The sequence below is a fragment of the Lontra canadensis genome, unplaced genomic scaffold (assembly GCF_010015895.1).
Source record: "Lontra canadensis isolate GAN:19392208 unplaced genomic scaffold, GSC_riverotter_1.0 scaffold63, whole genome shotgun sequence".
NCBI classification, from domain to species: domain Eukaryota; kingdom Metazoa; phylum Chordata; class Mammalia; order Carnivora; family Mustelidae; genus Lontra; species Lontra canadensis.
The window spans coordinates 7,405,877-7,422,257 of NW_022631057.1; the positions used below are offsets into that span (position 1 = coordinate 7,405,877).

The following is a 16,381-nucleotide window of genomic DNA, read 5'->3' on the forward strand; positions in this document are numbered from 1 at the left end:
AGCATCTGCCTTCAGCTCAGGTCATGATCCCAGGATCCTGGGATTAAGCCTTACATTGGGCTCCCCGTTCAGCGGAGAGTCTGCTTCTCCCTTTCCCTCTGCCCCTTCACCTGCTCATGTTCTCTCTCTCTAATAAATAAATAAAATCTTTTAAAACATGTTTAGCAACTAAAAGAAAACAAAAATTTAAATTTGTTATATTTAAAATTAAAAGTTACAAAATTACAGGTTATCTGACAGAAGTCTAAAAATATCACATTCCTGGGGCCCCTGGGTGGCTCAGTCAGTTAAGCATCCAACTCTTCATTTCAGCTCAGGTAATGATCTCAGTGGCCTGGAACTGAGCCCCACATTGGGCTCTGTGTTCAGCAGGAAGTCTGCTTGAGGATTCTATCACTCCCTTTCCCTGTGCCCCTCTCCCGCTCACACTCTCTCAAATAAATAAAATCTTAAAAATATCACATTCTTAACAAACAATCAAGCACATGATGCTAGAAATTATATTGAAAGAGTGCTATCACAGAAAAACACAGAAATCTTTAAATGATTCAAAAACATAAACTTGGGATATAGAAGACAGTAAAAACATAAAAGATAAATCCTCAGTAGAAAAATAAAAGAATACTCTGACAACATTAAGATTCAATCACTCCCTGGTTGACTATATTAATCATGATAATAACCTGAATTTTAAGTATTTAGAGTAATATTAATTAAAGTTCAAGCAAAATACTATACATATAGAACTTGATTCAGAAATAGTATAATTATATAGAAAAATAATCAAAGAACATTTCAACAGTTGAAAGTAGGAGGTAGGATAATAACAGAGGTAACTCATCTATCATATTTTAATGTATATGACAAGAATGATCAAATGACTTCAGTACAGTGTTTTTGTAAGATATTAAAAACCAATATGTGCAGGGATATTTTTAGTCCTATTAAAATAGAAAACAACTGGTAATACCAAAAAGCACAGCAATGGGAAAATATAATTATGTAAAAATACACATTATAGGCATTGAAGATAATGACAAATGATGCAAAGTGCTCTATGTCTATCAAATTTTTTCTTCTCTTAAGCTTAAATTCAAAATTTTGAAAACACACAGTGTAACTGTAGACAGATTCAGCACTAAATTTCTCTATTACAGGTATACTTATATTAAAATGAATTAATAAAACCCCATTTATCACAGGCAAAAGTAAAGTAAACATACATAATTGTTACTATTGGTTGGTTTGGGTAATGTAAATTGCCTTTTCCTTTATCTGCCAAATTTTCTTTACTAAGAACATGTCACTTGTATATTTTTTATTTCAAAAACTTTACAAAGGTTTTAATAATATTTCAAACCTCATAAAGTTCTTTCATTGCTGCAAGCTTAGATTCAAACTTTTCCAGACTCCAGAAAGTTGAGATCCCTAGTTGTAGGTTACGAACCCGAACATAAGTGTCAGAATTACTTCCTTTATCGGATACATCATGTCTGAAAGAAAGACCAAAGAAAAATGCTTATCCTAAAACATACATACCCATTTATAAGAGTTTTCTGAATTAAAACAACTTCCATAAAAACTCAGTCCACTGATTAAATCTTCCATTGTTAAGCATTTTTATTATAGTAAAAAATTCATGTCTAGTATATACTATATAAAAATAACTTATTATATAGGAATTTTAAAAATCATATTCTAATTAGGTATATTTCTTTCCAAACATGTAATATTAGTAAGTTTGCAACTCAAAAGAAAATCAGTAAATTCCTAAAACACCTAAAATTATTCTGTTTATAAAATATACTTATATTAACAAATAAGTATATTTTAATAAAATAAGTATATTTTATAAACACACTTAGTATATTTAGTATGGTACACTAATTATTGAAAGTTTTTTACTCCCGAGTGAGCTCTGAAAGGGGAGTCCAAATGTGTCACTGGGAATTCTGATACTGTTTTCTCCTAGAAAGGTCATATAGATACTATGTCTTTGCAGAAACTAAATTTAGAAAGCAATCCTATGAAGGTCAGTTAGTTTAAAACAAAGAACTACTTTATAATTAGGCTAAGAAATTGCTCACCTGCCAAAAACATAACATTTTTTAAATTTGTGGCTGATGGCATTGGCTTCCTGAATCATCATTGAGAGTTTCATGGAGCTCCAATTTGTCTGAACTAGTAGAAAACACACAGAGATGATCAAAAAACACATATGAGCCCTGACTTATATCACTAGGCAGAACTCCTGAAAAAAAAAAAAATTGATTTTAAATAAGTGGTTTTAACTATTACAGAAAGTAAGGGCAATGTTTGAGTAACTTTTCCTCAAGCCTGAACTAAAGTATTCTTCATAGAAAATGATGTCTTTCACCTGTGGAGACACAGAAAAAAACTGAAAGTGATATAGAAAGCTGATATAGAAAAGATTTCATAAGAGAGGAAATGCCAAAGACAATGCTTTGTCTTCTAATATCTTTAAAGATATTTTTTCTGATTTATTATTTTTAACAGGAGTCATCTATCATCCAACCCAATGTGTACATTAAGATACTGGTTCTCAAATTTTTTTTTTTAATTTTTTAAAAGATTATTTATTTATTTATTTCACAGAGAGCAAGATTACAAGCAGGCAGAGAGAGAGAGATAGGGAAGCAGACTCCCCGCTGAGCAGATAGCCTAATGCGGGGCTCCATACCAGGATCCTAAGATCATGACCTGAGCCAAAGGCAGAGGCTTAACCCACTGAGCCACCCAAGCAACCCTCTGATTTTTTTTTTTTTAAATTTCTAATTTGTTTAAAGTATTAGGTAAAGCATACTACAGCCTTACTTATATAAAACCACAATCTTTCTTTATTTTGCCTGAAAATTTAAACGAACATATATTTCAGGATATTAAAACAAAAAAGGGAAATAACGTAGGCCACAATTCCATTTTCCTAATTTAAAATTAAGATTTTATCATAAATATTTTCTTCACCCAAACTTATCACCAATATTCCATTAGAACACTTTTTTGAAAGGATAAAACTCATTATATACATGGTAAAAAAGTCAGGTATTCATTGCAAGGTCTTGTTTTTAGGCTCTAAGAAGAATAAAAAGATGTATTAGTCAATGTATTTATTTACTTCTCACAACAGATATAACAAGCATTAATAGTTTCAAATGTATTTCAAAATAGAAGATATAGAAAATATACAATACAACTACCAGGTAATTCTTGCTAAAAAATTGAATCTGAATCTGATAGGCCTGAAGAAATAGCCACCATTGTATAGGGAATACAGGGGCAGAGAAACCTCTTAAAGCAACACCATGGAAATACAAGGGCAAGATCCAGAATGTAGGAAACTACAGGATAAATAACCTGATTTTTTCAAAAAAGCAAATTACAAGGAGAAAGAGACAAGAAAAGCAAATTTATGGGTTAAGAGACTTAAAAAGGGGCACCTGGGTGGCTTAGCCCATTAAGCATCCCACTCTCGGTTTTGGCTCAGGTCATGATCTCATGGGTCATGGATCTGTCGCTTTGGGCTCTGCACTCAGCAGGGAGTCTGCTTGGGCATTCTGTCCCTCTGTCCCTCCCCCTACTCACATGTGCTCTTGCTCTCTCTTTAAAATAAATAAATAAATAAATAAATAAATAAATCCTTTTTTTTTTTTTTTTTTTTTAAATGGGGTTGCCTGGCTGGCTCAGTAGGTAGAGCATGTGACTCTTGATCTCAGGGTTGTGAGTTCAAGCCCCACTTTGGACGTGGAGACTACTTAATAAAAATGAAAAATAAATGTAAATAAAAGAGACTTGGAGCACCGGGTGACTCAGTCGGTTAAGCATGTCTGACTCTTGATTTTGGCTTGGGTTGTGATCTCAGAGGCCTAAGATTGAGCCATGAGTCAAGCTCTGGTTCAGCTCAGAGTCTGCTTGAGATTCTCTCTCTCCCTCTGCCCCGTCCCCCACACCAGCTCACGCATTCTCCCTCTCTCTCTAAAAAAAAATAATAAATCTTAAAAAATAATAAAAATAAAATAAGACTTACAAGGCATATCTACCAAACACAATGTGTGGGGATCATGTTTGTATCTTGATTCAAACAAACAAGATATAAAAAAAAAAAATTTATGACACAATCCAGGAAATTTGAATGTAGACTAGAAATCTAATGAGTAGAAGAAATTTTTTTTTAAAGATTGTATTCATTTTTTTGACAGATCACAAGTAGACAGAGAGGCAAGCAAGAGAGAGAGGAGGAAGCAGGCTCCCCACTGAGCAGAGAGCTTGATGTGGGGCTCGATCCCAGGACTCTGGGATCATGACCTGAGCCAAAGGCAGAGGTTTAACCCACTGAGCCACCCAAATTTTAGGTTTGCTAACAATATCATGGTTATGCTTAAAGAGTGACAAAGAAACAGAGAAGAAAATCCTTATCTAATGCAGAGATATATAGTGAAGTATTTACAGATCAAATGGAATGATGTCTTAGAGTTGCTTCACAACAATCCAGGGAGGCAGGCAGGCTAAGTACAGCCAGAACAAGACCAAACATGTATTAGAAATTGCTAAAGTTGGATGATAAATATATGAGTCTGTTGTAGCAATCTCTCTACTTTTATAAATTGTTTGAAATTTTCCATAATGAGAAAAAGTCATTGAAAACATGCCATGTTCCATACAGCAATGTAGAAGCATACGCAAAAAATAAGATTCAAGTGAAAAAGAAGAGGAAGTACCCAATGCCCAGTCTAGACGTAAGACCTAAAAAATTAGAATAAGAGATTGAATTTTTAGGGGCGCCTGGGTGGCCCAGTCATTAAGCATCTCCCTTTGGCTCAGGTTATGATCCCCGAGTCTTGGGATCGAGCCCCACATCGGGCTCTCTGCTCAGCAGGAAGCCTGCTTCTCCCTCTCCCACTCCCTCTGCTTGTGTTCCCTCTCTCACTGTCTCTCTCTGTCAAATAAATAAAATCTTAAAAAAAAACAATTAAAAAAAAAAGAGATTGCACTTTTAAAGACACGATACACATTAAAGTATCACTTGAAATTTTATTTACTATTTGCCTTTGTAACTAAATATTCTAAAAACAAAATTCTGCAAATTTATTTAGATCCAAAAAAGTAACATCCAAAATAAATTATTTTTAATATACAAAGACAACCAACTCTAACATTTTAGTAATTACATCATATGAAATAACATACGTAAAACTTTAGAAAATGCCCGCTAAAATCATCATATACTCACTTAAAAAAGTTTTATCTCTATTACTTTGATTTTGCTGCAGTATTTGTACTTCTTTAGCAATTTTTTGCTTCTCAGTTTCTAAAGCTTCCAGAATTCTTGCATGGCGGATGCTATGATCTTCTAAAGCCTAATTGATAGTCATTCACATAGACCCATACATGAAAATACACAAAGAGAGAAATTATAATTGATAACATAACACAGCATAATTAAATTTCATTTTACAGTATGTTTTATTAAGTATACATGTTTTACAAGTTTTATTAAGCATAAAAGGCCTTTAAAAAGTGATTTATAAAGTATCTGTATAAAATTTGACTCCATAACAAAATCATTAGAATTTCTTATGACATAAATTAATCTTATTCTTCCCATTGATAGGAAGTAAAAAAAACATTTTGGGGAGAAAAAACTGCTCAGAAGAGCCCACATTCAAGAACATTTGTTGACCAAATAAAGTTAAATTTAAAAGATACCACAAAAACCTTATTTGCCACAAATACTTTATAACAGCCCATTAATAATTACTGTTTTCAAGATTTAAACAGTTGTTTTTTCTTCTAAAATTCTCAGGTGGTTCACTAGCTACTTTGTGTCCTAGAATTGACTAGTCATACGTTATCACTGTATTATAGTATCAGAACTTTTGGGTTACTAGAGGTATTTTCTTCTACCAACGCTCTCACTATATAACTTGGAAAAAAGAAAAAGAAAATTGCTATTCAAGGACAAATTTTGAGGTTAAGATGTAAGGAATCAAAGCAGAGATGGAAAACCATGCTGCTCAAACTTTAGTATTTGTCAAAATTCCATGCAAAACTTGTTAGAATAGTTCTGGGCCTCACCTCCAGAGTTTCTAATTTTAGGAGTTCTGGGGCCTAAGATTCATTTCTAACAGTAATGCTGATGTTGCTGGACTAAAGACCATATTTTAACAACCACTAACATAAGGAGAAAGAATACTTCAAATGGTTGATAAAAAGGGAACTCAAGATATTAAAATACTGACAGTTTTTTACTGGTTTTATACTGCAGTCTTCAGAACTTGATTAATATGAGTCAGCCCTGAAGATGTCTCTGCCCTCACTGAGACGATAAAAGCTTCAAGGCCTGAGCTCGTATGACTGGGGTTATGAACTCCCTCCTGTGAGTTCTCTTAGGAGTCACTCAGGCAAGTAGACTGCTGGTCACACTTTCCATGGATGGATAATGCTTCATTCTGACATGAGGATACAATCCAGTGTAAGAGCTATGCTTTTCTTCCTTCTACACATTGAACCCTAGCACTATTTCATTCATTTACATTATTTGGGCTGATGGATCACAGGATAATTGTGGAGGCATAAAAAGGGAAAGCTGTAATGGAACCAGCTCAAAATAAGAGCTCTGTTTCTTTCAAAATGTTTGTGTGATGATGTGTGAGCAGAGCTATAAGCATTACCAGGTTGTAAGCTTTCAGGCAAGAAGAGCCCTTTTCATTTAAAAAAAAAAAAATCAAACAAAATGATCTCAACCCCCCCCACCCCCCCAAAAAAAGAGAAAGAAAAAAGAAGAAAAAGTAGAGCCCTTCTCATCAGGAGACCCAGATTCAGCCATCTCCTCTTAGGTACCGTGAGTTTATTTAAAAAAAAGAAAAAATTCCAGCTGTTGCTTAGAACAGAGCCAACTACTTACAAAATGAAATTACCTGTTTTGCAGCCAAAGTCTCCATTTCTAATCGCTTTTTGTTGACATAGATTTCCTGCTCAAGTTGCTGTTTTGCCTTTTCTAATTCCTCAATTTTGTCATTAGCCTTTTGGTTATTTATTTCCTGCATTTTCTTCCTTTGAGCCTCTTCCTTCTTTAAAGAACAATAAAAAAAAGTAATGGGCAAAAACACATAATATTTTTTCAAAAACAATATAAAAAATGTACAAGAGTCCATTTCTTTAATCAATGTATAAGAAATGGACTCATCAATAGAAAAGTTGCCCTGTAGTTTTTCTATCTCATTCAGCTTGATTAATCTAACTTAAAATAAGTATCACCAGTCAAACCTTCTAGAGCACTCTCCTCTAAAATGGGTTGTGGGAATGCAAGATGACCAAGAAACCAGAGAGAGAGCCATGGGCTCAAGTAGGTAGAAGACAGAAGCTTCTCTATTTTTCTTCTTCTTCCAACACCTATTTGTCTACTACTAACTTGTTCCTGAAGTAAAATTAAAGAAGGCTGAGACTCACTTGGCTTTGACTCTCTAGTCTTTGATATTCCCTCAGTTTCCTTCTAGGGATATACTCAATTTTATAGGCAATAAACACTTAGGGCGCACAAGCAGAGAAAGAAAAAACCAGTTCTGCCTTTTACCAGTTCTGCTTCCAATGCTTTTATTTTGCTTTCATATGCAGCTTTTTGAGAAGAAAGCTCTTGTTGAGCCATTTTTTTTGCAATTTGGATTCCTTGCATCATTTCTTCCTTTGCTTTCAATTGTGCCTCTTTTATTTCTGCTTCAAGTCTACAAAGTAGCAAAAGAGTCACAGGACACATAGTCAAGAATCCGAGTTCTTAATCATATTAAAATGTTTTCTTTAAACAAAAATTTCTAACTCATCATTAATATTCTGACACTCTGTCAACAGTGTTCTTAAATTTTTATTGCTTTTAGAATGCCTTATGCAAAACAATATAAAAGGATGAAAATTTATTTATTTCTTAGTTACCATAGCATTTAAGTAAATATATTTTTCTAATCTTTTTTTTTTAAAGATTTTATCCATCTGAGATAGAGTGAGAGAAAGAGCACAAGCATGGCAAAAGGGCAGAGAGAGAGGGAGAAGCAGGTTCCCTGAGGAGCAGGGAGCCCAACGAGGGGCTTGATCCCAGGACCCAGAGACCATGAACTGAGCCAAAGGCAGACACATAACCTAATGAGTCACCCAGGTGTCCCTGTATTTTCTAATCTTAAATAAGTTATATAAAAATATAAAAATATGATGTCATAGTGAACGTTGTAGTAAACATTATAGTTGACATTAATAAACATATAGTTGACATTGTAGTAAACAATATAGTTGACATTACAGAAAACACAAAATAAAGGTTTGTTTTGTTTTGTTTTGTTTTGTTTTTGAGAGAGAGGGAGAGAGCACACTCATGCATGCGCAAAGTGCGGTAGGGGCTGAGGGAGAGAGTGAGAGAAAATGTCAAGTGGACTCCAACTGAGCCAGAGCCCAACACGGGGCTCAGTCTCATAACCCTGAGGTCATAACCGGAGCTAAAATCAAGAGTTGGATGCTTAACTAATTAAGCCACCCAGATGCCCCTAAATAAGGGTATTTTATGATTAACAATAATTAGAGCAAAAATTATATTTCATATATCAATAACTTTTAATTCACGCTTAGGTCACAGGTTAGGGAAAACATTGAAATAACTCTAAAAATGTTATGAGAGCTAATAAAATAGGTTGTATATTTTCAACCATCTATAAAAATTTGACATTTGGTAAGTTAAAACATTAAATTAGCTTTGTCATCTTTCAATATACAAGGGAAAAGCATCAAGGAGTATAAAAAACTGAAAGCTTCTTTCTTCTCAATAAAATCAACGCTCTAGAGGCAGCTGAGTGGCTCAGTCAGTTAAGCATCGCTTTGGCTCGGGGTCATGATCCCAGGGTCCTGGGATGGAGCCCCACGCCAGGCTCCCTGCTCAGTGGGGAGCCTGCTTCTCCTTCTTGCTTGTTTTCTCTCTTGCTGTCTCTGTCTCTTTCTCTCAAATAAATAAATAAAATCTTTAAAAAAAAAAATCAATGCTTTAGCAACTACATGGTATAGAAATTTCCATTCTCAATTTCACTGAAAAAAGAACTATCAAAAGAAGGAAGGCTAACGGTAACCAGGGCCTGGGGGGTAGGACAACAAGAAGAGGGATTATGGGGAGTCACAGCTGAATGGCAACAGAGTTTCAGTTTGGGAAGATAAAAAAGTTCTGGAGATGAATAGTTTGATGGTTGTACACACTGTCAATATACTTAATATCCTTGAGATGTATATTTTAAAATGGTTAAAATAGTGAATTTTATGTTACATATATTGTACCACAATTTTAAAAAAAAACACTAGAAGCAAGTTCAGAATTTTTAAAAGATAAAATAGGATTAGCTCAGTCCATACTAGTCATGCTGATTCCTCATCCCTTCATCCTCTTTGGTTGTCAAGTGTGGTTGATTCTTTCTCCGTAATACTCTCTCCGACCCAACCACGCTGTACTTCTACTTCAACAATCTCTGAACGGCATTTGCAAGCTATACTTGCTCCGCCTCTCTTCTGTTCTCCAGACTTGGGTCATGGTGAGCTCTAAAACCGTGATTCTGTCAGGTCTCTCTCTTCACTGACTAAAATTTTTAATGATTCTGTATCCTTTAAGATAAAGTCCTAACTCTTTACATATACTTTACCAATTAATTGGTAAAGAATTGTTTAAATCAGAAATCCTACAATATTGCATGAGCTAAAAATGGGGCAAAGAAAACAAAAAGTTTACACACCCCTGTTCTGCTGGCTAACTGCTAACAGCTTCTTGGGACTCCATTCCAGGGGATGTCTTCTTGTCCCTTAGAAAACTTTGCTGATTCCTGGTTGGGCCTACGAGTCACCCCTCACTCCATAAACCGCACATAGTGCAGGACTCTGTCATGGTACTCTGGTACAACTTCGTGTCAGCCCCACGAGATGATAAATTCCTCCAGTAAAGTAGCTAATTTCAGTTATTCTTTGTATTTCTAGTATAGTGACAGATACATAATATCTGCTCAATTAATGTCTGCTGAATGAATGAATGTACCAAGAGAAAAGATCACGTCACTAGACACTAGCACCCAAAGAATTAACTGGCGGAGACTAGCACAATATGATTAACTCTTTCTTGTAGACCTCTCTCATATTCTTACTATTTCATGTCAACAAGAATACTTACTGTGATCTCTGTGCAATGAGCAACTCATTTTTTGCAAATTCAAAGTCTTTTGGACCCTCGTTTATAAGAGTATCTCTACCGGATGGTCTTTTTCCTTTCTGGACTTCTACTGGATGATTAAATCTAAAATAATGATCTCCACCAAGAATCACCCGATCACCCTAAAGCACACAAAAAATGTACTACTTGAGGGGAGTCTGAATCAAAAACTTACACGGGACAAATAATTAAGCTCAGCAATTCAATACAGTCTAATATTAGTAATAATAAACATTAAAAATCATAGCAACTAACATTTATTAAATATTTTCTATATGCCAATCACTGTGTTAAACACTTTATATATACGTGATCTCATTTATGTCTCACAACAACCCAGTGAGATAAGACTATTATCTAGATTTTAGGAATGAGGAAGTTAAAGAGCACAGAGCTTAATAATAAAAAAAGGCATTCACTGAGCTTACAATTTGCAGACATTGTGTTAAGAACTATAGACAGATTATTTCATTTAATCCTCCCCTGCCCCTGAAAAGTAGGATATGTATGAAGTGACCAACAGTCTTGGTTTGCCTGCAACAGACTCATTTTTGCCTGTTCTCCCAATGTAATTTTTTTTAAAGTTTTATTTACTTAAGTAATCTCTACACCCAGCATGGGGCTCAAACTCAAGACCACAAGATCAAGAGTTGCATGCTTTTCCAACTGAGCCAGCCAGGTAACCTTCTCCCAATATAATTATTACAAATGCTCTCAACAGTATCCTGACTTCAGTGAAATACAATCACCCTAATTAAATAACTTTTTTCAAAAGTCACATAGCAAATAACTGGGGCTTACTTCCAAGGCTCAACTCTTTACTGGACATGTAATGGTGCTGTCAGTGGTCAGTTCTTCAGGTACTGGTTTATAGTGATTTACCTTTTATCTTTGCATGAATGAAGGTAATTAATTAATTAATAGAAAAGAGAATTTTAGAACTGTAAAGTCTTTAATCTAGTTCACTACCTTATCTTACAGAGGAAAAAACTGAGACTCACACAAATTAAACAACTTGCTCCAAGTCAAACAATTTGTTAGATTTTAGCACTGGCTAACTTACATGATGTAATACTGTGGATTCCAAAATGTGTTTTCCATTTATATATGTCTTTGCTTCTCCAACTGGGATGATACTCACTATTCCATCAAAATTTTTTATAGTACTGTTAAGATAAGAAGAACATTGTTATAATTACAACACAGACAAAAAAGAAAAAGACAATACAAGATAATCCTGCTGAGATTATTCCTTTGCTGTTAAGATTCATATCAATTTGTGACAAAAATAACTTAAAATTCTTTTATTTTCCTCCAACTACATTTTAAAGTTTTGGCGAAAAAAGCCTGAGCAACTCCATCCATCAGTGGTGGAAAGGATTTTCATTGTATGTATTTTAACTATAACTACTTCAAAAAAAAATACCAACCTTCTCCTCAAAAATAAAATAAAATGAAATGAATTCAAGGAAAAAACATTAGAATATTGACAATGGTTACCTATGAATGAAAAACTTTTAAGTGTTTTATTTTTTAATTTCTGGTTTTATGCATGAGTTTTAAAGATGAAGAGAAAAACAAACATTTTCCTCTCATGAAAAGTAGGGTAATACAGAAGAAGGAAAAGCATGGAGATAAAAACACACTCCTTAGTCGTCTAATTAGCTAGACCCTGGCACCATGAAAATCAGCTATAAATGCTACACATTCCTTAAAGTCTTTTTATTTCAAGAATAGGAAAGGCAGGGGCGCCTGGGTGGCTCAGTGGGTTAAAGCCTCTGCCTTCGGCTCAGGTTGTGATCCCAGGGTTCTGGGATCAAGCCCGGAATCAGGCTCTCTGCTCAGCAGGGAGCCTGCTTCCTCCTCTCTCTCGGCCTGCTTCTGATCTCTGTCAAATAAAAAAATAAAATCTTAAAAAAAAAAAAATAGGAAAGACACTCTAAAGTCCAATTCATCTTTAGATTAACTTAACCGAGAGAGAAAAAGCTACAGAAAAAGCTGAGTCCCAACCCAAAATCTTTAGCTGTTAATTAGGCTCCAAGATCTATAATTAAAGAGTAACGGTTCAGATGTAGCACCTAGAGAAAACAATCTGGAAAGAATAGCTCACCCCTTGGCAGTATGTCCCTCCCACCAGTCTAGTCTTTTAACCAGGTAAAGGTTTCAACAGGATCTACTTGTTCTGATTCTCTCTCCTAGGTCTATCACAACTCCTTGGCGTGGCATTCTGAAACATCCATGATCTGGCTTCACCACCAACATTCTTTTTTTTTTTTTTTTAAAGATTTTATTTATTTGACAGACAGAGATCACAAATAGGCAGAGAGGCGGGCACAGAAAGAGAGAGAGAGAGAGAGAGAGAGAGGAGGAAACAGGCTCCCTGCTAAGCAGAGAGCCTGATAAGGGGCTCGATCCCAGGACCCTGGGATCATGACCTGAGCCGAAGGCAGAGGCTTTAACCCACTGAGCCACCCAGATGCCCCAATAAATAAAATCTTAAAAAAAAAAAAAAAAGATACTTCACAGCTGTAAAAATTAAAAAAACATCAAAATGAATGAATCTTGAAAATACAATGTGGAGCCAAAGCAGTTTGTATATACTATCATCCCAACAATATGTATATAATCATTCAATTTATATGAACAAAATTCACATGAAACAAAAAATTTTTAAATTTGTCAATCCAAACAAAAATCCTGCCATATGAGATGGACAGAAGTTTAATTTCATGCCAGTAATTATAATTCTAAGAAAAGAAATGATCCCTTGGTGCGCCTGGGTGGCTCAGTCGTTAAGCGTCTGCCTTCAGCTCAGGTCATGATCCCGGAGTCCTGGGATCGAGTCCAGAATCAGGCTCCCTACTCAGTGGGAAACCTGCTTTTCCCTCTCCCACTCCTCTGCTGTGTTCCCTCTCTTGCTGTGTCTCTCTCTGTCAAATAAATAAATAAAATCTTTAAAAAAAAAAATTTTTTTTTCTAGAGTATTTGCAAAAAAAGGTGTGACATTTAAAAAAATCAAATCAAATCAAAATCAAAATAAAAAAAATCATCCCTCAACCAACAGATCACATACACCAAAACAGAAATACCATTACACTATACCTCATATTGATAGTAATTAACCTATCTTCCTTACAAGACACTCGGAATGTCTGTTTTTCCTGGCTACAAGATGCATTTGAAGGATTATACCAAAGAATCAATGAAAATGAATGCCTCATGTGAAGGAAACCATACACATCAAGATATGGAAGCCTACTAAAAAAATGAACAGGAGCCTTTTTTTCCTAGAAGAATAACATACCAATGATCATCAGCAATCAGCACCCCAGATAATTGAATGTCATGGCTTGAGTTTGGTTTATACTTTCCCACTGTTGTCGTTCCTTCTTTGATCATATATAACAGCATCTCCGATAGTTGAGGATCTTCATTGAGATTGACGAGGTTTGGCAAATGGTTGTCCATTTGAAATGTAATTCCTGCTTTCTAGTGGAAGTCAGAAAATGAATTAACATTAACAAAAAGGAGCAAATTACTAAATCCACCTAAAATAAGTGGTCTACGTTAAACAAAAATTGCTGTATGTGAAGTCTCAGTAAAGGTTTCTTAGAATCTCTCTTTCATGGTTCCCCCGTGACTGTTACCATCACACATCTTAGACTTTCAGAGTTATGTTGGCCTTTCTTTGACCTTCACCATCCTGAGCCCTCTCATGCATCAATCTGTCACCCTCAAACTGTGCCTTTTCTTACTGACTGATTGTCTTTAGAATGGATCAGTCCCTTTTGTTGCATCTTTGCTATCCTCACCTTAGTTCAGACCCTTATTACCTCTTACTTGAACTACTGCAGCAGCTGCCTGATTGCCCTGTCAACAATTTCTCTTGTTTTCAGTTCATCTTACATCCTATGCTAAATCAATTCTCCTGAAAGGGTATTCTCAAAATGTCAACACCCTAGTCAAACATTCTCAATCACTTCCCACCTCCTACAAGATAAAAGTCAAATTACTTAGCCTGAAAATCAATAAACTAACCATAACATATCCTGCCCGTTTTATCTCCTTATGACCGCATACAAACTGCCGCTCCAATAAAACTGATCCACACACCTTCTTCTGAGTACACCTTCAACTTTCGTACCTTTACTCTCATACAATTTTCCTTTCCTAGAATGCACTCTTCCTTTTTTCTACCTAACAAAATCTTACCCAGGCTTCAAAGCCAAATTTTCAAAACTCAAATCTCACCTCTTCTGTGAAGCTGGACTCACCACTCCCAAGGAATATTCTCCCCTTCCTCCTGATTCTTACAGTTCTCTGTCTACCAGTCATTTGAAATATTTTCTTTACGGCCAATACCTTTGCCCTTGACACATACTCTCCAATCTCTTTTAGACCTCATTCCATTAAAGAGTTTTGATTGCTATAAAAAAGTTCAAGTGTCTTCCCTCCTTTAAAGAAACAAAACCAAAATGAACAAACAAAACTTCTCCAGGATCTCAAAGCCCCTTTCTCTGACTTCTCACTCAAGGTTTTCAGTGTTTACCTATATGGCCCTATCTCCTTAGTCACTCCTCAACCCACTGTCATCTGGCTTCTTTCACCACTACAGTGACTTCATGATTTTACAGTGCAATGCACCCATCTCAGAAACCTGGGCATCATTCTTGACTTTTCCATTTTTTCAGCATACACACACATCCAAAACACACTCTGAGTCTATGAATTGTACCTCCTTTCTATCTTTTGAACCCAACTCCTCCACTAGCCATTCCCACTGCCACTGCCTTACTCGAGCTCTCAATCACCTCTTACCTTCACCATGGTAACAGCCTCCTAGATGAATAACCTTCCCAGCCAGCATGAGTCTTTCCTCCCTCAAATCCACCATTACCAAAAGACCCTATTTAAAACAGAAGTCTGCTCATGTCACTTCCTTTCCATTTAAAACACTTCAGTGGCTCCCTGTCACCTAAATTCAAATTCCTCACTATGTCATGATCTGAATCTTGCATTACTCTCCAGTCCAATCTCTGTCACCAGCATTAATATACAAGTTCTGAATTCTGTGGACATCCAAGCTATGTTGTCCTTCCATGCTTCTGAACATGGGATTCCTTGCTTAGAAATCTTGACTTTGCGGGGCACCTGGGTGGCTCAGTGGGTTAAGCCACTGCCTTCCGCTCAGGTCATGATCTCAGGATCCTGGGATGGAGCCCCGCATTGGGTTCTCTGCTCAGCGGGAAGCCTGCTTCCCCTTCTCTCTCTGCCTGCTGCTCTGCCTACTTCTGATCTCTCTCTGTCAAATAAATGAGATCTTTAAAAACATAATAAATAAATAAACGAATGAATGAATGAATGAATGAATGAAATCTTGACTTTGGTAGCCTAACAAAATCTTGCTTAGTTGTCCTTTTCTCTTTGAAGTCCTCCTTAACAACCACCCTCATCAAAGTTAATTACTCCCTCCTGTCTCCTGCTTCTCTTCCTTTTACATGCTTTTCATTGCCTTAGGTTGAACCGTATGACACTGCCAGTGTTCATTTCTTACCTAAAAAATGGCAGTATCATATGGTTCAACTTAGTCAGATCACACTGCCTTTCAGTCATCTATTTACACTGTAAACCTCTCTTTAGATTACATGCTCTTTGAGGGCCAAAACTACATTTTATTCACCTTGGCCTCCCCCTGGCCTGGCACAGAAAAAAACATTTAATATTTGTTGAACCGAAGTGAACAGAATTAGATGGTTTGTTTATATTTTAATTTTCCAACATAGCTATGGGCTCTAAGTATATCAGAGTCTTGATCTCAACACTTTCTTATACTATTTCTCTTTATGGTATTGCTTGCCATATAGAGTCAGTATGCAATGAATATTTGAGAAATTCCATTTCCATATTTTCTGTCATCTTCATTTAATTTTCAAATCAGTTTAGAAAGTTCAAATGATACCTGTAATGCCTTTGTTTCTTGGAGTTTTCTTCTTTCAGCTTGTTCAAATTTTTCTTTCCATGCTCTTTCCAAAGACAAACAGAATAATAGAGTTAAAAATATCCAGATGCATAAGATTGAGAATTAAAGATAATAAATAAAGATTAGGAAACCACTTAGGAATATTTAAAATATGATGGTCTGGG

The 16,381-nt window shown here is 35.6% G+C and overlaps 1 protein-coding gene across 3 annotated transcripts in view; it reads right to left on the reverse strand.

The window, feature by feature from the left end:
- KIF14 (kinesin family member 14) overlaps positions 1-16,381 on the reverse strand; it is a 52,124-nt gene that overhangs the window by 19,836 nt on the left and 15,907 nt on the right. For all 3 annotated transcript variants that reach the window (XM_032878214.1, XM_032878213.1, XM_032878212.1), the window contains exons 13-21: positions 16,197-16,260; positions 13,542-13,726; positions 11,301-11,403; positions 10,199-10,359; positions 7,592-7,739; positions 6,936-7,088; positions 5,249-5,375; positions 2,088-2,181; positions 1,361-1,493 (exon numbers count right to left, since the gene is read on the reverse strand). In XM_032878214.1, coding sequence (XP_032734105.1) covers positions 1,361-1,493; positions 2,088-2,181; positions 5,249-5,375; positions 6,936-7,088; positions 7,592-7,739; positions 10,199-10,359; positions 11,301-11,403; positions 13,542-13,726; positions 16,197-16,260 — 1,168 coding nt within the window. The remainder of the gene's footprint in view (positions 1-1,360; positions 1,494-2,087; positions 2,182-5,248; positions 5,376-6,935; positions 7,089-7,591; positions 7,740-10,198; positions 10,360-11,300; positions 11,404-13,541; positions 13,727-16,196; positions 16,261-16,381) is intronic.